Source organism: Exophiala bonariae (assembly GCF_035927105.1).
Source record: "Exophiala bonariae strain CCFEE 5792 chromosome Unknown scaffold_1, whole genome shotgun sequence".
Lineage (NCBI taxonomy): Eukaryota > Fungi > Ascomycota > Eurotiomycetes > Chaetothyriales > Herpotrichiellaceae > Exophiala > Exophiala bonariae.
Window position 1 is genome coordinate 339428 of NW_027042476.1, and position 27925 is coordinate 367352.

A 27925-nucleotide genomic window follows, 5' to 3' on the forward strand; every position below is an offset into this window, starting at 1 on the left:
AGATATAGTGTCTTGGAAGAACAACAAGCAATGAGAGTCGCAGACCGCTGTGATAATTCATTATGGCTATTCAAGAATATATACTTGCAAGAGGAAAGTGCTCATGGTAGAGATAGCATGACATCAAGATGATCTGCATCATGCGTCATGTTTTCGGACATCATAAACACGCATATTGGAATCCGCCCACTAGAATCATTAGCTATTTCGTGCTTGTTTTGAGCTTGCACTGTGATCATTGATCATAGGCAAAGTCCCGTGGGGAATAGAAGGCAGATACAGTTGGTCCATGGACTCAGCGCATCCTCATTAGGACATCGATCAACCCACCCGCAAGATTGTTCGGCCACGCTTGGCAATGCTGTGTGTATGCATGCACGACAAGTCTGACGGGCCCACCGTTGGGGAGGCTGACCACTGGTGGTCGTTGACCGAGTTGACACCAATTGATAAAGACCATTTTCCAAGCACCTGATGCAGTGTGATCCGTCCGCTCAAAAGTACCTAAGCGGCTCCCGAAGTGACTGGGATTAGACGAACGACTGTGTCACTCGTGGGAAAAGATGAAGGCATAGCGGGCGGCTGCTACTTACTGTAGCGTACTAGTTAACTGCTCGGTTACTCGTAGCCTCGGGCGGCACGCCCGGCACCTCGCGCCCGTGGCTAGACCTTTTTAACGTCTGGAGCAACAACCAGTGTTTTCTGACCTCGTTGGCTCGCAGTAGTAACGCAATGAGACTGCACGAGTCATGATTCGGGGGCGATGATCTCGCATATTGCGGTTCCACGTTCATTTTCCTCCAGGATGAAGTATTCTCATTGTCTGTTTCCTTTGAAGTCGCACACGACGAAGTCAGGGGCTTCTTTCTAGCATTCAAGGTCGTTGAAGTTTGGAGAGGCTCATATGCTTCTTGCCTCTTCGCCAAATCTAGAACAATGTCTCCAGTCATGAGAAGAAACCTATGTTTGAGCACTGAGTCAGATCTATCCAGGGTGTTCATGGCGGGCTGCTCCACCTTCTGGTCAAGTAAATCTGCCTTGGACTAAACCCCCTGCATAAGTCCGCATATGCCTCCTGGTATCTGCTCCTAAGTCTCAAGAACTAGGGCGCGGAGTACGCAACGTCTCACTTCATATCTTCGAATTTGTGAACGCCTACTGTATGATTATCGAGGAGGTGTTTCACCAGATGTCTCAGAAGATGATGAATACGTGGACTCGCTACACCTTTATCATGTGTGAAGCCGCTGAGCATACGCTCCCATGGTCTGTCAACACAACAGCTTCAGGGCGAAGCTTGATACATACTTAGCGCGGCGCTGGTAGTTCTGGCCCCCAGCGCCACAAAGTTGCATGGGCGACAACATCCTCCGTAGCTGGAGAATCAAATTGGCTGAGGTCACAAATGGGGAACAGCTCCGTAACTAGTAGAGGGTTTAAAAGATTGCGAAACTCCCTCGACTTCAATTGCTTTCGACACAGATCATCATCATCAAAATTGAACACATTCACGATGGACATTAGTAAGAGTGCAATTGGTTCATTCCAATCGCCGGAACGCCTCGAGCTGCTTAACGACATCGACAAATTTCGGCAGCATGGCCTTCACAACCTCCCTCAGATAGTTGTCTGTGGAGATACCAGTAGCGGAAAATCGTCCGTTCTAGGAGCCTTGTCCGGAATCAACTTCCCTGTGTCAGGAACAATTTGCACGAGATTCGCCACGGAGATCGCATTGAGGTACTCTGCTGCAGAAGCGGTCGCTGGACATGCTTTCATCACGGCTGCAGAGACGGCATCCGAAAGCCATAAATCTAAAGTGGAATCATTCCGGCGAGAAATCAACAGTCTTGATGGCATCCCTGCTCTGATGGACGATGCAAGGAAGCAAATGGGTCTGCCAGAAGTGTCGGGAATCAGTCGGGATGTGTTGCACCTTAGACTTGAAGGAAGAGAGCTGCCGAATCTTACATTGGTCGATCTACCCGGACTTATTCACGCGTCCAGAAACACCGATGATATCGTCAAGGTCAAGGGCCTCGTCGAAGACTATTTCAGGCAGAAGGAGAGCATCATACTGATCGTCGTTTCTGCGGAGAATGTAATCGACAATCAAGGCATTCTCACCTCTTCACGGGAATTTGATCCTAAAGGAATTCGCAGTATTGGGGTAATCACCAAATCCGATGTGCTGGAACGACCTGATAAAGCCTCCCTCAAACCGGCGATAATGGAGTTAGCTCGGAATCAAAATACCTCATACCAGTTTACACGTGGTTGGCACGTTGTAAGGTGCCTAAACGACAAAGAGCGAACTGACGGTCTTGACCGAGATATCGTTGAGAGCCAGCTGTTCGGTCAGGAACAGTGGAAAAGTGTGCTTCAGCCCAAGCAACTTGGGATGAAATCATTGAGGTTGAGCCTGTCGAAATATCTACACCAGCACATCCTTCAAGTCCTACCAGAACTCCAGAAGTCCCTGGAAACAGAGGTGAAAGAAACCAAGTCTTCTTTAGAGCTACTAGGCGAGTCTCGAACGACTTCTGATCAACGCCTGGTCTACCTCACAAGAATAAGTAGGCATTATGGGAAAATAATCAGAGATGCTCTCGAAGGCAACTACAGTGATGCCTTTTTCCAAGACAGCGATCCCGTCAAACGGCTGCGGGCAAGAACGATGGCACTGACAGAAGAATACGAAGAAGCAATGCGCAGCCAGGGCCATTCGTTTTACATATCTCAAAATCAGGACCTCGTTGGGGGGAGAACGTCTCATGCTCCAGAAGCTATCACCCAATCTGATGCCCTACTCAAAGTAGAGAAGCTTTTGAATGAACACAGAGGGCCGGAGCTGTCATTCTTGTTCAACCCCCGTCTGGTTGGGGTGCTTTTTAAAGAACAATCCAAAAAGTGGCCAGTCCTGACCGAGAGATATACCAGCCAGATAATCCATGTCGTTCAGGATTTTCTACGAAAAGTGCTCGACTTTCTTTGCCCTTCCCAGGGAGATACGTCTTACCTGATCTATCACCACATCCTGGAAGACACTATAGAAAGCAAGATTGACAGCCTTGAATCAAAAACTCGCGAACTCTTTCACCCTTACGAACACACCTTCCTCTTCTCCACCAAACGACGACTTCAGACAAGTTTGAAAAGAATTGAAGATGAAGCAAGTCTTCGAGAAAATGGTGAGACAAGCATCCAACAGCGGAAAGCTCCAGGTCCTGAGATTATGGGCTCCGATCATGATACCCGAGTTAAGTTGCTCCAATATTCGGAAGCCTATTATCAGGTCGCGATCGAAAACTTCATTGATAATGTTGTTGTTCTTGGTGTTGAGTCATGTTTGCTCTCGAAGCTTGAAGCTATGTTCACTCTCGAAATTGTCCTGGAAATGAGTGAGGAGACACGAAATCTGGCAGGAGGAGAATCGGCGGATACCCGGAGCGAGCGTGAGGCGCTGAATGCACGATTGGCGACTCTTGAGAAAGCTCTCAAACGGTGTCGAACACATACAAGCCGATATAACTATCATCCTTTCGCCCAGCTTCCTCAGCCAGCCTTGAAACAAAGCATTTCCAAGACTGGTAGCGAAACATACCAGCTGAAGACTGGGCACGTCCAAAGAGATATTTTAATCCCCAAATCCCATGCACAGGTCCCGTTCCTTAGCAGGACGAGCCAAAGCTCTTCTTCCGGTCCTCAACCCTCAAGCCAATCCGGATTCACCTTGGATTATAGTAAATATCTTACTACGAAGCCGAACAGCACCTCTCAGAGAAAGCTTTCGGCAGGCGATCTTGGAAATTCTGCCTCAACTGTGTCTGCTACAACACCGACGTCCAAGTTCACGATTCCGGGATCTAGTATCTTTGCCGATCTCAAGGATATGGGTTCTGATCAACCACATAGTATATTCACATCCACAAAGAATACAGCCACAGCCACTCCCATCCTGCCCCCTAAGGATCTAACTTCTACTTCCAGCCTATTTTGGACTGCAAAAAGCACAGCTTCCACAGCTTCCACAGCGACTCCCATCCTGCCCTCAATGGATATTACTTCGACTTTAAGCCCATTGACGACTACAAAAATCACTAGCTCCATAGCCACTCCAACACGAGCGTTTGGTACTTCTTTGACAACAGATAAAGCGGAAATCGTAGGAGCATCTTCACTGTCCGCGACTAACAGCTTTTCGTCGCCAGCACCGGCAGGGGTGAATACTTCTCCTTTGTTTAATTTCGCAAAATCGCCGTTGCCGGATCAGCACAGGGCAGATGGAAGTTTGTTTGGCATCAACCGCTTTGATAGAGGGCAAGTCCAGGGTACGAAGACAACATGAAATGGTTGAATGTATGGCTGAAAGATCATTAGATACTCTATTTAAAGCTTCAGCGCCCAAAGTATACCTTCCCAAACTGAGTCGCATTTACTCGTCCGGATACTACGCACCTGTCCAAGTCCTGACACTGCTTGTAAACTGCGTAGATGTGGTAGGTAATGGATTAGGGCAAGATCGGGAGCAGGATCTCTGGCTGCTTCGTCGTCCACATCTTCGAACCCCCGATCGGCATTATAATGAAACATTGGATGGAAGAGAATACCTCCAATGTCACTCAGAGTATTACAAGACGTTGGAAAGGGTAAGTATGCTATCACCTGAGGTAAGTTAACACTCCACTCTCCTCGGGCGCCTCTACTCCTACAGCCTTGATGTGTAGTCTTGGTGAGGTATGCCTGGATTTCATGTGATGCTGCTTCGCGGTTCGAAGTAATGCCTAACATTTTATAGGAAGCTCGTTGGCGCGATTACCGGCTCATATTTCACTCTGAGACCAAGCGGTTCGTAAGGGCATGCAAGGAACGTGACATGCAGCGCACCGGTGTTTTTGAGATGCCCGTTATGAGATACACTGACTATTTAGAGTATTTAAGATCTGAAATAGTGAGCTGTGAGCGCGAGGAAGCCAGCCGCACTCGCCCTATCCGCATCCCCGATAATCATCTCTGTGGATCTGGTGAGGAGCCATCTGGAGGCAAGGAGTTAAAATAGACGGACTCCTATATCCTCAAAGCCCTCGCCCACATGAGGCAATAATTCATCTGTATCATTGAGACTTTTGTGTACCTATGTGGCCGATCGATGTCAGATGGTGGGGCTTTGTGCCCTTCGTTGTCAAATTTCGATCAATTATCATAGGAAATCTGCAAGTGTGACATGTTTCAGGCTTTTGAGACAACACACGAGTGATTGGAATCCTTGGGGGGCTCCCCTAAATCTTAGAGGTCGGGAGCCTGCTGTATACGTCTAGCTATGTTGCCTGCAGGGTGCCTCAAAAGTAGGTTTGCGATGCACCCTAACACTCTAACAAGGCTGAGTCGAGCAACAGAACTAACGGCTTCGCAATTGCCACACACATTACCGTAGGTTCATTATTGTTTCTGGATAAGACATTAGAAACGTGGATAATGAACGTACAGACATATCCACATCTCCTCAGGGCCATGGTTGGTGTTTATATCTACTCCATTTCGTGCAACCTGTGATGTACAGTTGGTTGAGGAGGCCTCGCGTCACCTGTCATGTATGAGATTGCGGAGCTATCTTGCATCGAACCGTTACTCGTGTGGCCATAACCAGATTGTGAATATCTGAAGTCACGTAATGTTGAGCCTTCCAACTCTGATAACGGGCGTGGGCGAATTTCCTTCATATGAGACTCAGAAGGTGGGGGAGCGGGTACCACGTACTCCTCCGTTTGTGGGACAGGCTGATGCGATTTTCGATGCCGAAAAAAGAGCATAGCGGCGATTGCCCCGAGAGCCAGAACTCCGATGGAAATTCCTACGCCGATGCCGGCTTTGGCGCCAGTGGATAGTGCGCTTGAGTGGTCAGCTTCGAGGGCTGTGGCGGAGCTCGTAGGTGAGATGGTCTCTCCACCGGCGTGTGATGCGGATGTTAATGCAGTGTTCGTGGCTAAGAGCTGAGACGTTGTTGAAGTGTATCCAGCCTCGGGGGGTGTTATAGTAGTGGTCTTGGTCACATCAGATACAAACTCCACACCTGTGGGGACCGAGGCGGTCAGTCGTATTGAGGTCGTTGGAGAGTAGTTCGGGTCCAGCGAATAGGATGTGGGATTCACTTGAGTGAAGTATACAGTTGAGCCACCGACGTTCGTGGGAAGGGACAATATGGGCTGCAGGCTACTCGGCCCGGCGAACGCAACGATAGAGTCGTCATAACACTGCTGTGGCGCGTTCTCCTGGATTGAATCACTGTTGGAAGGCGGATGCGTGCACGACCATTCAACTTGTGTTGTATTGTAGCAGTAAACAAGTCCAACATATGGTGAAGCATCTAGCCCACTCAGTCAGCAACCCTGCTGGAAACGAAAACAGGAGATTGACTCACCATAATCAGGTCCACATTTCCATGGGCATGAAGGGTCAGAATAGGTCGGGTCTGAGCACCCATATAGGTATGTCACATTATGAGTAGGATTCCAGCAAGCACTGTCACTTTGAAGCGTCAGTATGATGAAGATATGACCCTTTCCTCTGAAGTGATACCTTAAACACAAGTCGCCGATTTGGCAGCAGGAGCTGATGGAATCGCCGGAGCCACAGGGCACAATAGCCGAGCCTGCTCTTTCACCAGCAGCATAATAGCAATCATTTTGGGCTATGGCTCCAATAGTGAAGAGAACGCTGGTCACTGCTATCCGAAGGGACCGCATGTTGAGGGTGCGGACACAGATGAAGAGAAGGACGTGGAGATGAAGAATAGACGCGGCGAGTGCGACCATGAACCATAAGAGCGACCCTTTCAATCGAGATTCACCAGAGGGGACGAATCCAGAGCTCGATCGAAGCGGACCCGCATGGTTGCCCAAGCACAAGATTGCCACGACCTGTTCTAGCTGCCTTTTGATGCTCGTGTGCAGAGGTGGCTGCAGGTCTAGCGCTCGCTACTCATAGTGTGAAGTGCAAGGCAGAATTGCCATTATTTCCAAGGGCCTGTATCAGGCTGGGAAGTCCCAGAACCGTGCTCAGGTACATAACAAGACTGCTGAAGACGGCTACGTGACCAAGGTAACATCTCTTGACAGCCACCGCGATGCTGAATCATGGATCAAGCAGGTCCATAGCATTTGGAGCACTTGTCAGAACTGTGTAGTCATCTCAAGACCTGTATTCGGTACAAATTTCATGCGCACCTCCTTGCGTCTCCTGCATGAGAATGGGGTGCTCTGCATGGGAGGTCCAAAACATTGGTCCTCTGCAATATGACAAAAGAACCTAGCCAACTTGTACTAGCAAGCCGCGTGGAACTAGGGCCGGGGCGCAATTTCGTGGCGCCTGTACCTCCCCTGTTAGGGTTCTCGTAATCCATGCCGGTCTTAGAATTTGGGGCCAAACGCTTGCTTCAAGCCTTCATCGGGTTTCTGGAATGATCATAGAATCATGTGGATACCTACGCCATTTCCATAACAGAAGTGTTCGTGAGGACACGGATAGCAAGACGCTGATTCGCAATTTAAACGTTCTTCAGCAGAGCTTGAGATACTCGTCCAAGACTGAGTGAAAGGCTTCGTTGAGAGCGAGTAACCATGACAAGCTCTATAGAGAGTGCACGAAGAGAAAGATGGATATGAGTAGCGTTACACGACTCTTGAGTAGTACGCGTCAGTTTGATAGGATTGAATCTTTTGAGCACTGGTGTTATCAGAATAACGTCAGATATGAATGGCGGCCACCCCATTCAAGAATCGGCAGGGCGAAATGCGCAAGTTACAACACTTCGAGGATTCACCCTATCGTAAATCGCATAAATTCCCCTATAACTTATGTATTCAAGACGGAGATTTTAAAAACACAACATATACTTGACCACTTGAGAGATAGAGAAAGCTTTACTACCATCATGAAGGAGAAAGTGAGTAGTGTCGGGTTGAAGGGAATAGCGGGCTTTCTATCCAGTTGAGCGAATGCAGGCATCCTCTAGTCTCCGAGTTCAGTCCTCATTCGGGCAACTGAAAGAAAGGCCATCAGGGTGTTGACATGTACGGATACTTGTAGAACAGAGGCATACAGTGTCCCCTGGAAGCAACGCCGCTATAAGCTTTGCACGTGCCAATATCCGGCCTTGGCAATATTTCTCCAACTTCAATCAAGTCTTCGCATGAAGCATTGAAAGGGCTCCGCCATTCAGACAGACCATCGACAACAGCAGAATCCACTTCAACAGGCTTCTTCCAATCTAGAATCCACGCCCTTTGCCCCGTTCAAGCCCGTCCTTTCAATAATCTAATCTTCGCCAGCCCGCGGTGCTGGTCAAGCCTGATATGCCGAAATGGCTAACACAATGGTGAACGGCCGCCGTGACATGATCATTCCAGCTCCGCCTGTTGACCCTATATCAAGACCACAGTCTCCGCCGCCGCCCTCTTCTACAGTCCAGCCACCACCTCCACCACCAGACAATAATTCCGCCCCACCACCTCCACCGACCGCATCCAATATCCCTCCGCCACCCCCAGAAGTTGTACCACCTCCGCCAGCAGGTGACTCAGACCAAGGCGCAGACGAGTTGAGACTACAACCTCCGACGAAAAAGGGATGGGGCTCCGCCAAATCTCAGAGGGCTACGCCTCTCAGCGTGGAAGAGCTACTGAGGAAGAAGAGAGAGGCCGACTTGGCTGCTAGTAAACCTAAATTTCTGTCGAGGGCCGAGCGCGAGCGCATCGCTTTGGAGAAGCGTGCGAAAGAAGTTGAAGCCGCAACCTCGTCCAAAACCCAGAACGGCTTTTCTCAAAATGATTCCCAAAAGGTTTCCACCAGCATTGAACGACCCAAGTCGACTGCTGCGCCTACCGGACCTAAGGCACTTCGGAACGGAGAGGTACCCACGGGACCAGCAGCTATGCGCTCTCGAGATCATAACCGAGATGTTGATCTTAAACCCCCGACAGCCCCTAAGGCGATTGCTTTTGGCGGTGATTCAAAGGCCCAGAAGCGGCAGGCAGACGATGATCGGAGTGCAAATAAAGAGACGGATCTCATCCGCCAGAGATACATGGGTGCTGAGATGAACGTGTCGACCTTCTCTGCCCTTAAAAAGAGACGGAGGACGACAGAGAAGAAATTCAATTTCGAATGGAATGCTGAGGAAGACACTACTCCCGATTATAATCCCATCTACAACAATCGCGCGGAGACCAACTTCTTCGGCCGAGGTCGTTTGGGTGGTTTCGATGAACAAGCGGCTGACGCTGCCGCGCAAAAATATGCTGCCGCATTGCAGTCGAGAGATTCCGAAGGTGGCTCTGCCCGTGCCCAGGAAATCCTCGAGATGGAGCGGAGGAGGAAAGAAGACTCCGGTCGTATGGCTATCGATAAGCACTGGAGCGAAAAGAAACTTGAGCATATGCGTGAAAGAGACTGGCGTATCTTCAAAGAAGACTTCAATATCGCCACAAAAGGCGGTGCTATCCCTAATCCTATGCGGAACTGGAAAGAATCCTCATTACCACGAAAACTCCTGGAAATCATTGACGAGGTGGGTTACGTTGACCCTTCTCCTATTCAGAGAGCTGCCATTCCTATCGCCCTTCAGAACAGGGATCTCATCGGGGTGGCAGTCACAGGTTCGGGTAAGACGGCTGCCTTTTTGCTACCTCTGCTGGTCTACATAGCGGAGCTACCAAGACTTGACGAGGACGAAATGCGCAAAGGCAATGGTCCTTACGCCATTATTCTGGCACCCACTCGAGAACTGGCGCAACAAATCGAATTAGAAGCACGTAAATTTGCCACGCCCTTGGGATTCACAGTTGTCTCTATTGTTGGTGGCCATTCAATCGAGGAACAAGCCTACAATCTACGGAATGGCGCTGAGATAATCATTGCCACACCAGGCCGTCTTGTCGATTGTATTGATCGGCGTATCATTGTTCTCGAACAGTGTTGTTATGTCATCATGGACGAAGCAGATCGAATGATTGATCTAGGTTTCGAAGACCCCGTCAATCGAATCCTCGATGCACTGCCTGTGGGCAACGAAAAACCAGATTCGGAGGCCGCTGAAGATTCTCGTGCTATGTCACGTCACCTTGGAGGGAAAGACCGATATAGACAGACTATGATGTACACAGCCACTATGCCTGTCGCAGTCGAACGCATAGCACGCAAATACCTCCGCCGCCCAGCGATCGTCACAATAGGCAATATTGGTGAAGCCGTCGACACAGTCGAACAACGTGTCGAATTCGTCGCAGGCGAGGACAAACGCAAGAAACGCCTTGGGGAGATCCTCTCCTCAGGCGACTTCCGCCCCCCAATCATCGTCTTCGTCAACATCAAACGCAATTGCGACGCCGTTGCGCGCGACATCAAACACATGGGCTTCTCCTCTGTCACACTGCACGGCTCCAAAACTCAAGAGCAGCGAGAAGCCGCTCTCCTCTCCGTGCGCGAAGGCAAAACCGACGTACTTGTCGCTACGGATCTGGCTGGGCGAGGTATCGACGTCCCCGACGTCAGCCTGGTCGTCAACTTCAACATGGCCCACAACATCGAGTCCTACACCCATCGTATCGGTCGAACAGGTCGTGCCGGCAAGAGCGGTGTGGCTCTCACCTTCCTGGGCAATGAAGACGCCGACGTCATGTATGATCTCAAACAGATGTTGACCAAGAGCAGTATCTCCCGTGTCCCTGAGGAATTGAGGAAGCACGAGGCCGCACAGCAGAAGACCCAGCGTGGTGGAGGTGGTGGCGCCTCCAAGGGGTTTAATAAAGGTGCTGGTGCTTCGGATGAGTCTGGCGGCTTTGGCTCCTCGAAGGGCGGTCATGGCCATGGTCATGGTGGGGGAGGAGGAGGTGGTGGTGGTGGTTGGTAGAGGGGCCGAACATATACACCGCTGCAACGTAGCTGTGTTAATAGTGACTTTAGATGCTGCAATGGCGAAATGTGTCATGTCTCTAATACTACGTCTACGGCATAGAGTCCTTCAACCACCGCCCACTCAACATGCTGACACTTTGATCAATAGTACGACTATGCATAGACTTGGCTCGGCACTGAGCAATCTCGAGCGGAAGAAAGTTGGAAAGAATAGTGACTTGTTCAGACATGAAGCTGGCTATTGAGACTCATAATGCTAGAAAAGCCACGAGCGTAACGGTTCTCACTATGTGGATAGACGGGGACCGAAGTGCATATCCAGAAGACTATCAAGTCGCACTGCAAAACCACCCGTTTTTCAGAGAACAAAAATCATGCTCCTGCAAACCAACACCAGCTCAATCTGCTTTATTGCCAAAGGACATGACACGCTCCCGAACAACCGACACGTAACCGTCCAGAATGATATTAATCTAATCCCGTGTATAAACTCCGCAGTGCACCAATCATTTCGTTTCATTTTCGTAGCGTAACGCTCAATCGATCAAGTGGCCAATTTTCAACTTCCTTGTATTCTCCAGACACGCCAAAAGTCCTGTTGTTTCATCTGCGTGATCTTGCCCTGTCATCTTTCCAGTTTTCCTCCCATGTCGTACTCAGATAGGACTCCTCCTCAATGCTCCCACACGCTTGATAGGCGTGTGCATCATAGACTCCTGGATTTCTGGTGGGATGGCTGGTTTCAACGCCGGCTCATGGAAATCCTGGTGATTAGTTTGATCGAACGATCGCTTGTTCATGGACAAAGACGGGTTAAAATTCTCTTTTTCGTGTGCAGATGTAGCGGGCAGAGAACTGGTGCTTACGTTGAAATTGGCCTTCTCAATGCGCTGCTTGGGCACAGGAAGGGTTTTCTTCTGTAGGACATTTGTTCGCTTCGGAGCCAGTGGTGAACGTCTGACAGATGTTGTTGGAATAGCGACTGCCGGAGGAGCGATTTCAATGACCTGGACCACGGCTGGTTCTTCATCTTGCTTCGTCTCGCGTGTTGGCTTCTGTTGTGCAGCGATCCATGACTCGAATCCATGTACAGCATTGACCCAAGCTCCATCGCCGAGATGTCTGGTCTCGATTTCCTTGCTGAGCGCTTGCTGCACCTTTCTGGTCTTCGAACTGGTCAGAGCATCTGTGGCTGCCCCGTATACTGCTTTGGCGGTGACATTGGTCGAGGCGACAATATCGCCATCAGTGAGGATTGTTACCGTAACCGCGAATTCGATGTCAACCCTCCCTCGCCTAGGAAGAATTAACATGACTCTTACTCCCAATTTCTCATCACCAAGAATTGATGCTGACGTGATCCCAACCATGTTCAGAAGTCTAAGTTCTTGACTAATTCTGCCTGCAAGATCCCAGCCTTGTGAAACTGTAGATAGTAATGATTTGGTTGAAATCGAGCCCTTTGGCATCATTGAGAAAGCGTGAAGTTGACTTCGAATTAGTTGCAAGAAGAATCTCTTCTCGGTTGAGAGTTGAGGCGCTGAAGATTCTATACCTTCATCATTTATTGGCGCGAAAGTGAGACTGATAGGTGCGGATGGACCAGAGGTGGATGCAGACTTCCTGCCTGACCTCCGTCGAGCGGTTGAAGGCGTGGCCTGGTAAACCTGCGGATACATGAAGAGGCGCAACTCGTTCTTGTACATCATTGTAAGTGCAGCCCCAAAGTCGTTGGGCTCCTCAACTTCTTCCTCAGCTGTGATCAGACGCCATCCCGTCTCGTGCTCCAGACGTTCCACTTTCGTCTTGAAAGCCAAAACATCGGCACCTGACCAGCCCTTTTGCTCTTCTCTTACCCGGTCTGCCTCTTCAATTTGATCTTTCATTTCGGTCTTCAGCTCGCTTGCCGCATCCAAGGCCTCCTCCTTCTCATCCATTTGGTCTTGAAGAGATTTCAACATTGTGATGCGCTGGAGGTGATACTCGTCGGCAGCTTGCAATTCTCGACGAGTGGTCTGTAAGGTTTCATGATCAACACTGTCTAACTCCTCGATACTTTGCTGAAGTGACGGTTTCTGCTTGCGAAATTCCATCTGCTGCTGTAACAGCCCAGGAATGACACTGTCGAGTATCTGCTGTTGTTCGTTCAAGATTTTCAAATCATGGGACAGGTTGTTGTTAATGCCTTTCAAGCCTGTCTTCAACCCGTCAACCAGCTGAGCTCGCCATTGGTACCAGCCTTCCTTGCTTTGGAGACGAGCATTAGCTTTCCCATTTCGGAATTGGTTGTCCATGACCAACTTCACATCCGGTCGAGCATCAATATACTCGCGGAACAGTGGCGGTTGTTCTGCTAGTGTCTCGGCCTCAATCGATCGAACAATCTTTCGGCCAGTGGAGATGTAGGACTTGAGCTCTCGTGTCGAATGCTGATATAGCTCAAGAAGAGGTAATGTTGAAGCTGCTGCAACGAACGTCTCTTCCAAGGTGTTACCATGCGGGCCTTCCTGTGACTCTTTGTCCGGTAAAGATTGCGCCATGGTGTGCCTTCTCTTGGTCGTAGAGAGTTCGATGAAATGAATATTGGTCTTGTTTAGGAATTCCTGCAAGGAGATTTTGGGCATATCAGGGAGATCCGTATGTTCTAGCATCTGGGCAGTTGACACATCAATCGCTCCGATAACATTGTCAAGTTTGTCTTCAAATGATGTTGGTCTTGCATCTGCATCAATATGAACATCTTTGTATCTTCCTCCTGTGGATGGGCTCTTCGGTACGGTTGTCTGGACAGGTGATGAAGGTCCAATCTGTGGTGTGAGCTTAACGTTGGTCGAGAAGTCCTGAAGCGCGAGCTGCAGCTTTGTTGTGATTTTTCCTGTAGTTTCATCCTTACTTGGAGGTTTTGGCAAATGTACCTGTTTCACCGGGCTGCTTTCCCTAGAAACAGCTTTCAGTCGCTTGGGTGTCGACTCTACCTCCTCGTCATCCTCAAAATCAAGCTCAGCCGGTCTCTTTCCCAAAAGACCTTTCGCACCACCGGGAGCGAGACTCTTGCGGCCCTTCACTTTGCTAGCTTTCGATTTCCTGGGTGACATTGCCTCGATCATGCCTTTGAGCTGCATGGTGTTGTTTCCTCCTCCTTGCTCGTCTGCCTCTTGTTCCATAATGAACCGGCCACTTTCCCGTCTGTGTTCCTCGATACGTTCTGCTTCAACCTCTTGTCCTAAAACCTGAGGATCTTCGAAGCGTGCTCGTGCCGGATTTTCCTCGCCTAGCTTGAAATGAGGCACTGTATCACTGATCGAGGATCTCCGATCCAACAGCTCGGTGATACGCGGAGATCCGACTACTTCTGGTTCTGGCCCAATGCCTAGACCGCTTGATCTGCGACGAGCAAGACTCTGTCTAGTGGCACGAAGAATAATACTGGGAGTTTGTTGACCAGTCTCCTCGTTCCGGGAGAAAAGCGTATTTGACTTGATATTTGTTTCTCGCTTGAGCGATCGTGGCGAGGCTCTCGCTTGTATTTCAGCTCTAAATAGCTTCTTTGGCGATGCGCTTCGAATTGCAACATTCGCAGACAAGGGTGTTTTGTTGGGCGTTTCCGCACGAGGGGGAAGTGGCGTAATTTGCTTCGAGGGGGTGCCATTGTGTGCTGCATTTAGTGCTTTTGTGGGAGTCAGGCTCTTTGCTCTCGACGGTGGCGTTGTAGACACAGTAGCAGCAGAACTTCTCTGAGTACGACCTGATAGTCTCGGCTTGAGCGAAAGACTTGGGCTTCCTGTTTCCGAAGCAACGGAAGTGACGAGCAACCCCTTCGGAGTTGATTTAGGGGTCGTGGTTGGAGCAGTCATTGGTTGTGCTTGCGAACTCGAGGCACTAGGAACAGCCGCAGATCCAAACCTGGACGATCTTCGGGCGCTGTTTGGCTTCGGGGGTGACTTTTGAATAATGCTGCCAACAGCTCGAGTCATGTCCATGGCAGCGGTTTGGTCTTCGTCGGTATCGGTCTGTGGTTCTGTGTGCTCTTCGATTGGTGGTAGGATCCCTCCTACAGCAGCTGTCATATCCATGGTTTCGTTTTCTTCAGTCTCTTCTGCATCAAGTGGCGCTCTATTGCCTCTCATGCCTAGAATACTTCCTACTGCACTGGTGAATTCCATAGTCATACCATCGTCGACTATTTGGGATCTTGTTGTATTCGTCGTCACTTCCTCCGATTCATTGTTGAGAATGCCACCTTGCATGACGGTGAAATCCATAGTTTCGTCGAATGCAGACTCAACACCAGATGAACGGCGGCGCCGCGTGCTGTTTCTGCGACGAGAGACTGGCGACTGACCAATTTTACTGGCTGGAGATTGCTTAGAGAGAATACCACCAACAGCTTTGGTGACGTCCATACTCATATCCTCGGTCTGATCAAGATCTTGTTCTTCCATCTCCTGGTCTTCCATAGCTCGAGAATCTGGTACCGGGCGGGTAGATGAGAAAGGATCCGCATTTTCTTGGTCGTACATTGCACCGTCATCCAGCCCCTGACCACGGGTGCGAGCCCAAGGTTGAAAGGCGTGTGTTACTGTCCCGGTTGCCAGTTCCATCGACAGTTCTTCCTCTCCATTTTCATCATAGCCAATGCCGCGAGTCCCCGCCTGGCTCGCAGCTTGGCGCAAACGTTCTTCAAGGCTGGAATGGGTACTCGATCCCGACTCCTGTGATGTGACTGTTTGCGATGTGGCTTCGTCCATGCTCATTGCAGTATCACCATCAGTGTCTGATTCGTCGGAAGACTCTATACCCTCTTCGACCCGTATAGGACTGCTGTTTGCTGCAATATCTCCAGAAGGACTGGAAGAGAAGACTTCGTCTTGTGAAGTATCTAGCATAGGATCTGAAAGACCAGAGCTTCTTCTTCGGCGCTTTTGTTGGTGGAGTCCTCTCTGGTGAGCGGGAGATTCTTTGACCAGCAGGTTTTCTTCATTATTGTCTGGTGCGGATATTGTTCGTGGGGTTTCAGGTGATGCCGCCGGTTTCGTGGGTGATTGTGCTACTGTGGTTGATGATTGTCTTCTAGTTGAATTTGCTGCGGAGCTCGTGGTGGAATCCTCTGCGATCTCCATCACGCTCCATGTGTGGAGGGTTGCTTCTGGCGCAAATGACACTCGGCGGTTGGCAAGTGATTTCCGTCTAGCAGCTCTTCGCTCGAGTATTGCCTTCTTCTCTGCCTGACGTTTGCGCTCATCTTCATCCTCTTGCCCAATGTCATCGGTATTGGCTCCATTCTTCGCGGGTGTCCGTCGCGCAATCGGGCTAAATGGGTCCAAGGCCTCCTCTGTACCAGAAAACGAATTATCTCCTCCACTTTGCTTATTGGGCCCAGGGGTTGAGAAGTCTATCAGAAGCTCTTCAGCATTCTGCTTGGCAGGAGATTTTCCCTTGCCAGTGCTCCGTTTTCGCAGCTCATCGAACGTAGGAATCGCTTTCGGTGGAGTGAGTGGAATCGCGGGCTTCAGGATTGACTTGATCTGGAACGGGGTAGAAATCTGTCTGCCATCAATAAAACCCCATTTATTAGCTGTTGGAAGCATATTCTCACCTTTGCAACATTTGCGGAGGTTTCTGTTAATGCTTCCAGACCCCCAGGACCGATGCTCTTTCCGCGCGCTTTCTTCTTTGCCACTGCAAGACTTTTACCGTGCTCGGCTTGCAGGGCAGCTATGTCTGTGGTGGCGTTGTCCTTGAAAGCGGAAGACTTGGAAGAGGGTATGTGAGCGATTGATTGTCTGCTTTTGGGCTTCGCAGACCGACGTTGAGCAGGGAGGTCGTCCATCTCGGTCAAAGTGCGCCTTAGGGATCATGAAGTCGAGGGAGTGACTTAGCGAAACATGGCAGGAACAATGTTGTTGAGAGACTGACACAATCCACGTCCCACTTGGAGATCGCGTCAACATTGATGACGCTAACCGGATGCAAACAGTCAATACACGACTGACATAATCATCTTGTCGCGCAATCACATGATCTTGGCGCCAGCTTGCCAAGCTTTCGCACACAGCCGATTTTGGAGGGCACGGCACTAAAACCTCGAGGAATTTCCAGACGACTTCCACTACACTGCAATTGTCGACGAACTCACTCTTCCTGCGCACCCACCGTCAACCACATACCGCAATCATGGCGACCGAGTTGACAGTTCAGTCCGAACGCGCCTACCAGAAGCAACCTCATATCTTCCTCAACCACAAGAACAAGTCTACCAAGAGCAGGAGAGTCGGCAAGGGTGGACGAAGATGGTACAAGGACGTTGGATTGGGATTCAGAACTCCAAAGACCGCCATTGACGGCTCATACATCGGTCAGTAGATTACTGGGTGCGATACGGAATCTGTGGTTGTTCAACAGCACCATCAATGCTTTGAGCTTTCAAGTTCCAAGTTCGAGACTTTGGCTGGGCTCAAGTCAATTCTAACATTTCATCCTCACAGACAAGAAATGCCCCTTCACCGGACAGGTCTCCATCCGTGGCCGTATTCTCACCGGCAAAGTCATCTCCACTAAGATGCACCGAACACTCGTCATCCGCCGAGAATATCTTCACTTCGTCCCCAAGTATGCCCGATATGAGAAGAGACACAAGAACCTCGCCGCACACGTTTCGCCCGCATTCCGTGTCGAGGATGGGGACACCGTCACTGTTGGCCAATGCCGACCGCTCAGCAAGACTGTAAGGCCTAAATCTCAAGATTAGGAAAAGAGAATACCATACTGACAGAGTAAATTAGGTCCGTTTCAACGTGTTGCGTGTCCTTCCCCGAACTGGCAAAGCCGTCAAGTCATTCCAGAAATTTTAAAGCAAGGATGGTGGTGTAGATGAAGGGTTACTTCGATTGATTTCTCTGGCATTAAAGACGAATGCAACTTCGACAATGGAGTTGAACCAACCCGAAATCCGCATTTTGTCCTTTGAACCGGCATGGTGGTATGGGAAAACGAGTATTCGGCGTCACCAAAGCATGAATAGAGAATGCTATTGGTTTCGAGGCCAATGCCAAAATGCGAATCATGAAAACAGCATTGATCATCCATATCGGATCCGAGCACAATTGTGTTTCTACCCGTCTACCTATGTGACTCTCGCCATGAGGTGGATGACTGCTTAGCCTCTAATGGCTATAGCTCCTGCTACTCCGGTCTTTCTCTGGTTGCAACGGTTATCCTATATGATTGAGTATATCGTCCAGAGCCCGTCGTTTATGCCCGCAGATATGCAAACCCAGCCTCGGCTTTGAAGAAAGGGTAGCCACTACTATCGACCTTGGGAAGGATACTCAACTTCCGTTGCGTTTCCTTTTCGTTTTCTTCTTTCCATTTCTTGACCTCACTCTCTACACTCCAGTCGCTAATCAGGTCATGTCCATGTCCGATTTGATGCAATTGCGTCCCACTGGCTTGGGTATTCATTGGTAGCGGCACATAATTTTCGATTGCGCCTGTAACTTTGCCAGCCAACAATTCTTTGACGAGGAACGGTTCTGCTGCAAGTGGTCTCCCAATGCCGATGCCATCAGTTGCACCGTCACTGACAGCCTTGACCATGCCGCTGGCCGTCCTCAATCCGCCAGTGACGTAGACTTTCGTCTTCTTTAGAAGTGGCCGTATCATCTCTGCAAACTCGATGAAGTAAGCTTCCCTGGCGATCGTGCTCTGCTTTTTGTGCTCGAAGGCTCTCCCTTCGAATGTACCTCCAGAGAGGTCCACAAAGTCAACTCTGGCCTCTTCTAGCTTGAGGCATAACTCTTTTGCATCGTCGGGTGTAGTGCCTTTGTCCTGAAACTCAACAGAGTTGAGCTTGACGCAAATGATGAACTTTGGATCGGTGACACGACGTCGGATCTCCTCGATAATTTCGAAGACTATCTTTGATCTGTTGTTCAGGTCGCCCCCGTACTCATCGGTACGATGATTCGTCGTAAGGCTGAGGAACTGGGCTAGGAGATATCCATGCGCGCAGTGGACTAAACGTTGTTTTCCGTTATCATTATTGCGATATAGAGACCAGTTGCACCATTCTTACCTTGGACCCCATCAAATCCAGCTTTCCAGCACAGATAAGCAGTTTCACCCCAGCTCTTCACCATGTCTTTGATTTCAGGTATCGACAGTGGTTTGGGCTTGTTAAATGCATTCCCTGCCCACTCAATCTTCAAGTGTACATCACTCGCGCTGACGGGATTGGGATTCAGGTACTTTGAGCCTTGTCTGCCAGGATGGGAAAGTTGGGCAACGATGAGCGAACCGTGAGCTTTTGCAGCATCTGTGACCTCACGGTATTTGGCGATTCGTCCATCATGGTCGTCAACGAGAATTGGGTTTCCAAAAGCTTCAACCGCGTCGTATCTGACCATCGTGTTGCCGCTCACAATGATGCCAATCTCTCCTATAGAGCACTGTCAGGATCAACATCATCCGCACACTTGTATCAAGGCTGAATCTGCATGCAACGCCAGAGGAGATAGTTGTCCAGACCAAGTGGGTTGCCTACCTTCACCCCATCGTTTATAAAGATTCAGGTACTCTAGCGTCGGATACCCTCGCTTAGACTAAGAACATAGTCAATTCCCATTAGCATGAATGAGGTCAAGTGTGGAAGAGTACAATATCTTCTCCTTCCTTATTCCACTCGCATAGTCTCTCAGTCATGGGAGCTTTGAGAAATCGATTCTTGGCAATCCGCCCCGAGAAAGGGAAAGTTATAGATTCATTTAAGACAGAGACATCAGCCGATCCTGAAGCAATACGCGCATGACCTCTTCCATCGCTGTGGTCAACGCCAGTGGCAGAGGGTAAAAGAGCACCCTTCGCCGTCGATGTATCATACTCCATAATATTAAGACTTGTGCTGAGAACAAAATGAGTTAACAGGCTCAACGAACGGCGATATAACAGTGGTCAAAATCTCCATGTCGAAGAGATTACTACTTAGATGTAGTATGGCAGCGATATCAAAATTAGTCAGCACGATCAGGGAGCATCATCAAATCATCCCGCAATGGTAGAAGCTGTTGCGCAAATAAATGAGTAGGGTAATGATCCGAGCTCCGAGGCCCTGTCCCCTCATTTGAAGGGTCCTCGAGATGCAGCACTTTGGTTCGAGGTTGCTCCAAGATGGTATTGGCGACGGTCCATTGGTAGTTGAAGGCTGTTTAGAAATTTTCTAGCTTACTGCCGAGGTTGTCTGATTGATGAGCGCTGCCAATGCAGTCAGGTATGGAGATTCTGAAATTAATTTCCATCTCGGAGAATCATTCTCGAAAGTGCAGGGACGCAAAGGCATTCGAATGAGCTGCTGGCTCACAACTTATTACCGGTTTCTTGTCAATTTCTCATTCTCATATTTCTCGCTCTTGTCATACAATACACACGGGGTGCCCCCAAGATCAGAGTTTGTTTCGCCATATCTCGTGGGTTATTGGTTCCCCCTCGTGCCCAAGAATTCAGAATCCGAGAAATAAGAAGAGAGATCGTCGGAAGTTAGTTAGTGTTGCCGGCGTCCAAACAGCCGGCATGATGTCAGTTAGGTAAACATTACTTAAATGCCAAGGCTGTGGAAGTTTCATCCAAACTTTCTAGACTGTTGGATGAAAATTCATCGGTGCATTGGGCCGGTGGGTGACCGGTGGCACGCGTTTTATCACTTCCCCCCCAGTCGGGACTGAGAAGGTGTCTTCATGTGCAGTCGATGTGTTGGACCTGGAGTATCTGCTTCTTGGCCGCGTGTTGCAAGCATCACAACACCCAACTGGAGGCCAATGGGTTCGTCTCCCGTTCATCGAGTTCCTGAAGGATTCTCGAAACCCAATCGCAGGACAGTCCTAATATTATGTAAGACAGACCGCCAGTCTTATTGATTTATTTTCACTCTTCGTTGGACAGAGTGATGAAATATGTAGGTTGCTGACTGCTTTCTTATTATATGGATCCAAATTTCAAGGATTGTTTATGTCTGTCTCCACCAAACTTCTCCATTGGAGGAATTACTCCAGGAAAATGAGAGCTTGTGATCCATCCCTTCCTTCGCAAGCATAAAGAGGCCGAAGCCAGGGGTTGTGATGAGATGTCAACTTGCGGTGTATTGCTGCAACTACGGTTCTTCCTCAGAGAGAGAATCCGCATATGTTGATGTCGCAAGAGTTGTTGCTTCCGGGTCAGACTAGGTAGGTGCACATTCGATGGTCCGATTCAAGGTGGCCAATCTCTAGGTGAAGCTGCACCGTGTCAGTGTAACGCTATAGTGGAATAGTCCAATTCTGCTTTCATGTAGGTGAGCATCTGGCCTCAACTTGCTTGCGGAGTCCCCAGACTACCTTGGCAGCCACGTTCCTTATCATGCTCATCTCATTTGGGAGATATCTCATGATGCCTCGGTTCATAACTCATTCATGTGCTATGAATGGCTGGTCGATCGATCTGTTATGACTGGCTTCGTTTTGCACAACACGAAATGTGATTGCCGTCTGGCATATCAACAGACCTCGGTCTACAACTCGATGTGAGTGATATGACTGGCCCGTGGTAGCAATTTGCAGAGTACTATTTCAAAGAAAACTCCGTTATATGTCCCAATGCCTTCCCAAAGAGGGAAGATCCCCGTTATCACCACAGAAATCGGCTGATACCCCAGCTGTGCCCTGTTCGCCGCCAGATCTGTAGAATTGTGCTCCGGACGGGGCAGTGCCACGCCTTGGCCCTTGGCGAAGCGGAATCAAGACAAGGCTGGGCAGCTCCACTCCGTCCAGTCAGAACATCGAACTTAAAGCGTCCAAGAGAAATGAATCCTTGCAAGTGTTTAGACAAGATCTTGAGTACGTCAATAGTTTTTCGATGTGGCAAGCGAACTCATTAACGGCCACATGCGGAACAATCTTCTGGGGTTGAAATGTGGGATTGTGTGGGATTGTGTGGGATATAAAATATCCCCGGACACCCTTTGTCCTTTCGTTCCAGCCTCTATCATACCGGAAACCTAGCAAAAATGGCATCCGTTCCAGTTGAGAGATCAGATGACGTGCAAGTCGCTGGCGAAAAGAGTCCCGATGATTCTTTCGTCGAGGATGCCAAACAGCGTGAGATCCAAGCTCTTGACGAGGATGCTGTCTACAGCAGACCAGAGCAACGCAAGATCATTCATCGTATCGACAGACGGTTGATAACGACCACCGGTGCTATGTACTGCGTGAGTTTGATGGATCGAACAAATCTACCCAACGCAGCTATCGCCGGGATGAACGTTGAATTGGACTTGAATGTTGGCTTCCGTTACGTGAGTGCTCTGGCCATCAACGCACCATGAATGTTGTTAACTAATCTCCTACAGTCAACTATCGCCCTGGTGTTCTTCATAACATACACTCTATGCCAGCCGCCGGCCACAATTCTTTGTCGCAAGATCGGTCCTCGACCTTTCCTTGCTGCTATTTGTCTCGCGTGGGGAATCGTTATGATTGGTGGGTGTTCTAAATATCTGAATACCTCCTGGACCCTCTAACTGTCATGATAGGTTTTGGTTTCCCTTCAGATTGGGTGGTGATGATCCCACTCCGCCTACTGCTGGGTATCTTTGAGGCCGGATTCTTTCCAGGATGTGTCTACTTGATTTCAACGTATGTGTGGCTTGGAGATGTCCCATACCAGGCCTAATCTTTCACAGATACTATTCTCGCTACGATATGCAGAAAAGATATGCAGTCTTCTACATGATCGGTTCCTTGGCTTCTGCGTGCTCTGGAATTCTTGCTTATGGTATTCAGCAAATGGTAAGCAAAAAGACATACAGGTGAGCAGAATCTTAAGCTAACTTGCACAGCACGGACTCGCCGGATACTGGGGATGGCGATGGGTAAGCTTCCACTTTTCCTTTCTACAATTATACTCGCATCAATTCCACAAAACCACCGTTCTCGATAATCAATCTTCCACAGAGAACTAATGCTAATATATCATGATTTTTAGATCTTTATCATCGAGGGTGTAGTATGTTGACACAATTTCATCCAAGTTTGAGTAGTATTTACTGACAATCCCAGCTTACTTGCGTCATTGCAATCATCGGATACATCTATCTCGTCCCCTTCCCCGACCAACTTGAGAAGAAGAAACAATGGCCACCATTCCTGAGCTCTGAAGAAATCGCCTTCGTCATCCGACGCATCAACAAAGACAGAAGTGATGCCGAAGCTGAAGAGTTCAACTTCAGAAAATGGATCGCCTGTGGAAAAGACCCTAAAGTTTGGGCATTTGCATTGGTTTTCTTGTAAGTGCTGTCCTGCATCGCGCTAAACGATAACTGACGACTTTTCATAGCTGTCTTACGACGATGGCATATGCTATTTCGTATTTCCTTCCCATCATCCTTCGCGCGAACATGGGATTCTCCATTGCTGAGTCACAGTGCTTGGTTGCACCTCCATATGCATTTGCCGGTATCTTGATGGTCTGCATTGCTTGGGTGGGAGACAAGTACCACATTCGTGGACCTCTTCTAGCCGCCAATGCTTTGCTGGGTCTGACTGGATTGCCAATCATGGTATGCTATTGTGACATCGTTTACCTTCCATGCAATCGCTAACCTGAGCATAGGGTTTTGCCCCAACTGCCGGCGCACGATATTTCGGAGTCTTTCTCGTTTGCGCCAGTGCTAATGCAAGTATTCCAACTGCGATGGCATATCAAGTAAGAATCCGTAAAATCTTCATATTTCATTCCTAACAGTTCTAGGCGAATAACATTCGTGGACACTGGAAGAGAGCATTTTGCTCTGCGACCTTAGTTGGCTTCGGTAGGCCACCATACATCTACTCTACCCACTGTCAACACTTTTACTGACATTAAACAGGTGGAATTGGTGGTGTCGCTGGCTCCCTAATCTTCCGATCACAAGACTCGCCCCATTATCGCCCTGGTCTTTACGCAGGAATGGCATGCAATGGACTCATCATTCTTATTGTCATTATCAACACCATCTACTTCCGACGGGAGAACCGCAAGGCGGATCAAGAGGGTAAAGTGTTGGAGGACAGTCCATCGTTCAGATACACCATATAAAGGCATACCTAGGACTTTTGCTCTTATATACAGGTCTGATTAGAGATCGTACTCACACGACAGACAATCCTTCGATTTGTTCCCGAAGCCAAAGACCGCTCGTTGACATAGAACGACAGCCAACAGCAATCAAGGCTTAGGGGGAAAGATTAGAGTGAGAGTGTACGCTAAAAGCCTATGAAGAGCCTATTAAATCATGATCGAGTTGTATTCAGAGAAGATAAATAACCACACTAAGTTCTAGGATGGTTTCAGTTCTCTTTGTATGTATTTGAGTAGCACCTCCACCCTTCCAACACACTTGCCGCGTAGTTGGAAAATACATACGACACGATAAGGGTGTATCCTGAGGTACACTCACAACGGCTCATGAATTACATGGGCAGAAAAGGAAGAGCTATGTGTGCCGCAGTCCCTCCTCCTTCACCTGATGCTAGGGGCGGTCACGCTCACGTGGCTGTTGGTGGAGGTCGGTGCGCCTTCATGACGCGTGTCAATACACGATGTAGCGTCCCGAACATCTCTTCTCATTCCTCCCTTCCCATGTCGCCAATTATAATTCATATAATTCTGTTCGCGTCACTACTGACACACAATCATGATGCTTGGACTGCCTTACAAGGAGTCTACGTCAAAAGATAGTGATCGAGGTGACTTCCTTCCAGACGAGACCAGAAACTCACCATGTCTGGTCACAACTTCGCCGCTGATCTGTTAGGTTAATGCCTAGTTCATGGTGAATCCTGTATTCAGCCCTTCCAGGACATGGCTGACAGCGTGTGATATAATGTTTCCTGGTGCACCCGAGAATGAACATCTTCGGCGCCATAGCATGGCGACCAGCGACGCTGCTTGTGAAGACTGATCGTAGCGGCGACACCGTACTCTGTTCAGGCGTGACACGGTAACGAAAGAAAATGCAGGCATGAAACCTGCATCAGGAAGCTTAGTCGAGACTTTGAAGAGGGCGTACTCGCCGTTTGCAACATGAGGGAGAGTTTTACGAATTGAAGTGAAGTTGCAGACACTGGCGCGTGAAGATACCTGTCAACGGTCTTTATATCTCACCTGTGAAAGTGAGAACTGAACATCCGAATCTATCTCGATCACGATATTCTTAACTCTTCTCGATGACTAGGTCTTTATTGTTTGTTTCTTTGGAGCCTGTCAGCTAGCTCCTCCATAAAAAAAACTGGCGGTTACGATGCTTTCGAATCTGTGTTGGCTCAATCGCCTTTCTTTCTTCTTCGTCGCGTCAACTTCAGTCCTTGGAATGACCCTGAATTCTGCTGGACAGCTGAATTCCAGACAAGCGCAGAACAATCTTGAGCCATGTGCAGTCCTTCAGGAATTTCTAAGCACTGGAGTTCCGAACGGCGACTTATGTACGCAAGCAAGGCTTTTTCCTCAGATTTTTGGGATGCTAACAGTTCATAGCACCATCTAATGTGAATGCCCCCATTCCTGCTGAGCTCGCCTATTCATGTGCAACGTCTGCACCCTTGGTCAAAGCCGATGCACTCCGGGTACTCGATGTTGTTTTGGCATTACTGGAATGGCAATCGTCGTTGGCTTATCTCAAAAAACCTCCTCCCGGATATCCATTCTCTGCCACAGACATCATCGGTGATACCCAAGCACTTCGCCTTGCAGTGCAGAACGATATCTTTGGTTTTGAGTATGCATTCCAGCAGAATCTCACGAAAATACTGGCGTCTGCCCACGATGGTCATCTTTATATCGATCTAGAGGTCACGAGTGTTTTTGGTTTTGTTAGGAGTTTTGGTGACATCGTATCAGTGTCTCTAGATGGCAAGACAGCACCAGAGATTTACGCATTCAGTAAGATGCCTTCATTATCGGATAAAGTAGAAGCTAACTAGAATGACAGAAGATCTCTGCAAACAGCGCAGGAATAAGAATTTCGTTCCTTATCCGATCATTACGATCAATGGACAAGACGTCCAGAGCTGGATTACGTACCAAGCACTCAACAAAAGCAGCCACCAGCATGATCCCGATGCCATGTAAGGCTTTATACGCTCTGCATATCATTGTCTAATATCTTGTAGGTACAATACGTTCACAAAGTCACCCGCCACTGGAGGTGGATTTTCATTTAGTGGGGACTATCAAGGGGAGCGCACCACGATCGGCTTCAAGAATGGGACCGTGGTGGGGTATCAGAACAAGGCGATACTACTCAAGAACTTCACTGACGTCGTGGATGGCGATACCTTCTATCATCACTTCGTCACGGGGAGTGTACCGGAGCAACGAGAGTCGAGGAGAAACACCATTGCAAAGTTAAATCTTGGTCAGGGCGCAGGTGAAATTGGTGCTTTTCACAGTGCCCAAGCCTCTTATCCTACTCCATCTTTTTACACAGATGATCTCGCCATTTCTGGGTATTTCATGACCGATCCTGGATTCGAAAACGTTGCTGTCCTCACATTGAGGTCATTCGGGCCCAGAGATATCAAGGACTTCCATTCCAATCTAACTGGTTTCTTGCAAGCATGTATTGCAAATGGCAAACAATATCTCATTCTGGAAATGCAGGCCAATCCAGGTGGAAATATCGGACTAGGTTATGATGTGTTTAAGCAATTGTTTCCAGACATCAGTCCGTTCGCAGCTGGAAATCAACGTTCACATGACCAAGGAAATGTGCTAGGCGAGTTCTTCACAGAACTGGCACACGATGTACTCAAGTCTACTGGAAACATCTCGGATTACACTGCTGTTGGAGGATTTTCAATTTTCGACGCTCGAGCTTCCATCAACGCGACTGGTTCGAACTTCGAATCCTGGAACGATTTCGGTGGTCCAGTAGTCGTCCACGGCGACAATTTCTCCAGCATTGCTCGTCAGGATATTGAAAACACAGGCCTTCAAACATATCTGAGCGACATTACCTTTGGTGATCCGCCCATCCAGCCTTTCGCATCCGAGAATGTAATTGTGCTCGCGGACGGTGACTGTGCATCGACGTGCGATACCTTCATGCACCTGCTCAAATGGCAAGCCAAAGTCAGAACAATCGTGGGCGGAGGTCGCCCAAGCCCAGGTCCCATGCAAGTCGTCGGTGGAGTCAAAGCAAGACACAAGCTCAGCATCGGCTACCTAATGTACCTGATCGGAATATTCCGCAACAAGGCACCAGAGACGGTACAAGCCAAAGCGAACGCAACAAAACTGAAGACGATCTTCGAAAGCGGCGAATACCTCTCGCGCCGCACGGATGGAACATTCTCCGTGAACCTCGGGAACGCGATCCTGAAGGGCGACAAGACCATGACGCCTCTTCAGTTCGTGTACGAGGCCGCCGACTGTCGTGTCTGGTGGCGGCCGGAGCATTTCTTCGACGTGCGCACCCTATGGACCCTCGTTGCTGGCACGGCGTTCGGATTGAACCATACCAAGATGTGGTCTGCTTGTGTGGAAGGCAGTACTAATCATCCCAGCTCCGTCACTGGAGGTGGTCATCTGGTGTTTGATGCAAACTCGGGTATCACCGTTGACAATGCAACTCAGACGGGCTCAAGCAATGGGAATTCGACGAGCGATGGGAACGCCACCGCCTTCGGAAAAGCCGAACCAGCCGGAGGGAACGCTAAGAGCAGGGCAGATCATCCTGTTGTGTGCTCCATGGGTTTCCTGCTTACATGCCTCCTCATTGGCCCCCTGTTCACTGCGTTCTGATCGCTGACCAGAGTGTTCGGGTCTAAGAGTCTACAGAAGTTAGAGAATCTTAGACAGTTTGGAGATAGACTTTGGATTTCTTGGAAACGATTGACCGCCAGGGATGCGGGAAGAAAAGCTTAAACACATCGATAGAAGTCATGATGATTGGATCGTGCATATTGGAAGAAAAAAAAGGTTTCAGGATAGTTTCTCAAAGTGAGCATAT

General features: G+C 49.0%; 8 protein-coding genes across 8 annotated transcripts; 5 read left to right on the forward strand and 3 right to left on the reverse strand.

Moving 5' to 3' along the window:
* Positions 1 to 1513: 1513 nt before the first annotated feature.
* On the forward strand, positions 1514 to 4348 carry LTR84_000124 (uncharacterized protein; the record flags this gene model as incomplete). The annotated part of the gene is made up of 1 exon (XM_064843755.1): positions 1514 to 4348. One exon carries the CDS (start codon positions 1514 to 1516, stop codon positions 4346 to 4348), a length of 2835 nt encoding a protein of 944 aa, XP_064711615.1.
* Positions 4349 to 5528: 1180 nt separating this feature from the next.
* LTR84_000125 (uncharacterized protein) lies at positions 5529 to 6743 on the reverse strand (the record flags this gene model as incomplete). Its single annotated transcript, XM_064843756.1, has 3 exons — positions 5529 to 6364; positions 6419 to 6525; positions 6577 to 6743. 3 exons carry the CDS (start codon positions 6741 to 6743, stop codon positions 5529 to 5531), a joined length of 1110 nt encoding a protein of 369 aa, XP_064711616.1.
* Positions 6744 to 8371: 1628 nt separating this feature from the next.
* PRP28 (mRNA splicing protein prp28) lies at positions 8372 to 10906 on the forward strand (the record flags this gene model as incomplete). The annotated part of the gene is made up of 1 exon (XM_064843757.1): positions 8372 to 10906. The coding sequence occupies one exon, from the start codon at positions 8372 to 8374 to the stop codon at positions 10904 to 10906; it is 2535 nt and encodes an 844-aa protein (XP_064711617.1).
* A 661-nt stretch (positions 10907 to 11567) lies between these two features.
* Positions 11568 to 16741, reverse strand: LTR84_000127 (uncharacterized protein; the record flags this gene model as incomplete). The annotated part of the gene is made up of 2 exons (XM_064843758.1): positions 11568 to 16454; positions 16508 to 16741. 2 exons carry the CDS (start codon positions 16739 to 16741, stop codon positions 11568 to 11570), a joined length of 5121 nt encoding a protein of 1706 aa, XP_064711618.1.
* A 344-nt stretch (positions 16742 to 17085) lies between these two features.
* On the forward strand, positions 17086 to 17762 carry LTR84_000128 (uncharacterized protein; the record flags this gene model as incomplete). Its single annotated transcript, XM_064843759.1, has 3 exons — positions 17086 to 17266; positions 17397 to 17635; positions 17694 to 17762. The coding sequence occupies 3 exons, from the start codon at positions 17086 to 17088 to the stop codon at positions 17760 to 17762; spliced, it is 489 nt and encodes a 162-aa protein (XP_064711619.1).
* Positions 17763 to 18162: 400 nt separating this feature from the next.
* On the reverse strand, positions 18163 to 19611 carry LTR84_000129 (uncharacterized protein; the record flags this gene model as incomplete). The annotated part of the gene is made up of 4 exons (XM_064843760.1): positions 18163 to 18926; positions 18986 to 19348; positions 19454 to 19511; positions 19567 to 19611. The coding sequence occupies 4 exons, from the start codon at positions 19609 to 19611 to the stop codon at positions 18163 to 18165; spliced, it is 1230 nt and encodes a 409-aa protein (XP_064711620.1).
* Positions 19612 to 21943: 2332 nt separating this feature from the next.
* On the forward strand, positions 21944 to 24012 carry LTR84_000130 (uncharacterized protein; the record flags this gene model as incomplete). The annotated part of the gene is made up of 11 exons (XM_064843761.1): positions 21944 to 22231; positions 22286 to 22415; positions 22469 to 22571; positions 22619 to 22724; positions 22775 to 22807; positions 22921 to 22941; positions 22995 to 23221; positions 23272 to 23494; positions 23548 to 23640; positions 23686 to 23698; positions 23804 to 24012. 11 exons carry the CDS (start codon positions 21944 to 21946, stop codon positions 24010 to 24012), a joined length of 1446 nt encoding a protein of 481 aa, XP_064711621.1.
* A 1204-nt stretch (positions 24013 to 25216) lies between these two features.
* LTR84_000131 (uncharacterized protein) lies at positions 25217 to 27717 on the forward strand (the record flags this gene model as incomplete). The annotated part of the gene is made up of 4 exons (XM_064843762.1): positions 25217 to 25397; positions 25450 to 25854; positions 25904 to 26039; positions 26085 to 27717. The coding sequence occupies 4 exons, from the start codon at positions 25217 to 25219 to the stop codon at positions 27715 to 27717; spliced, it is 2355 nt and encodes a 784-aa protein (XP_064711622.1).
* Positions 27718 to 27925: the final 208 nt, after the last annotated feature.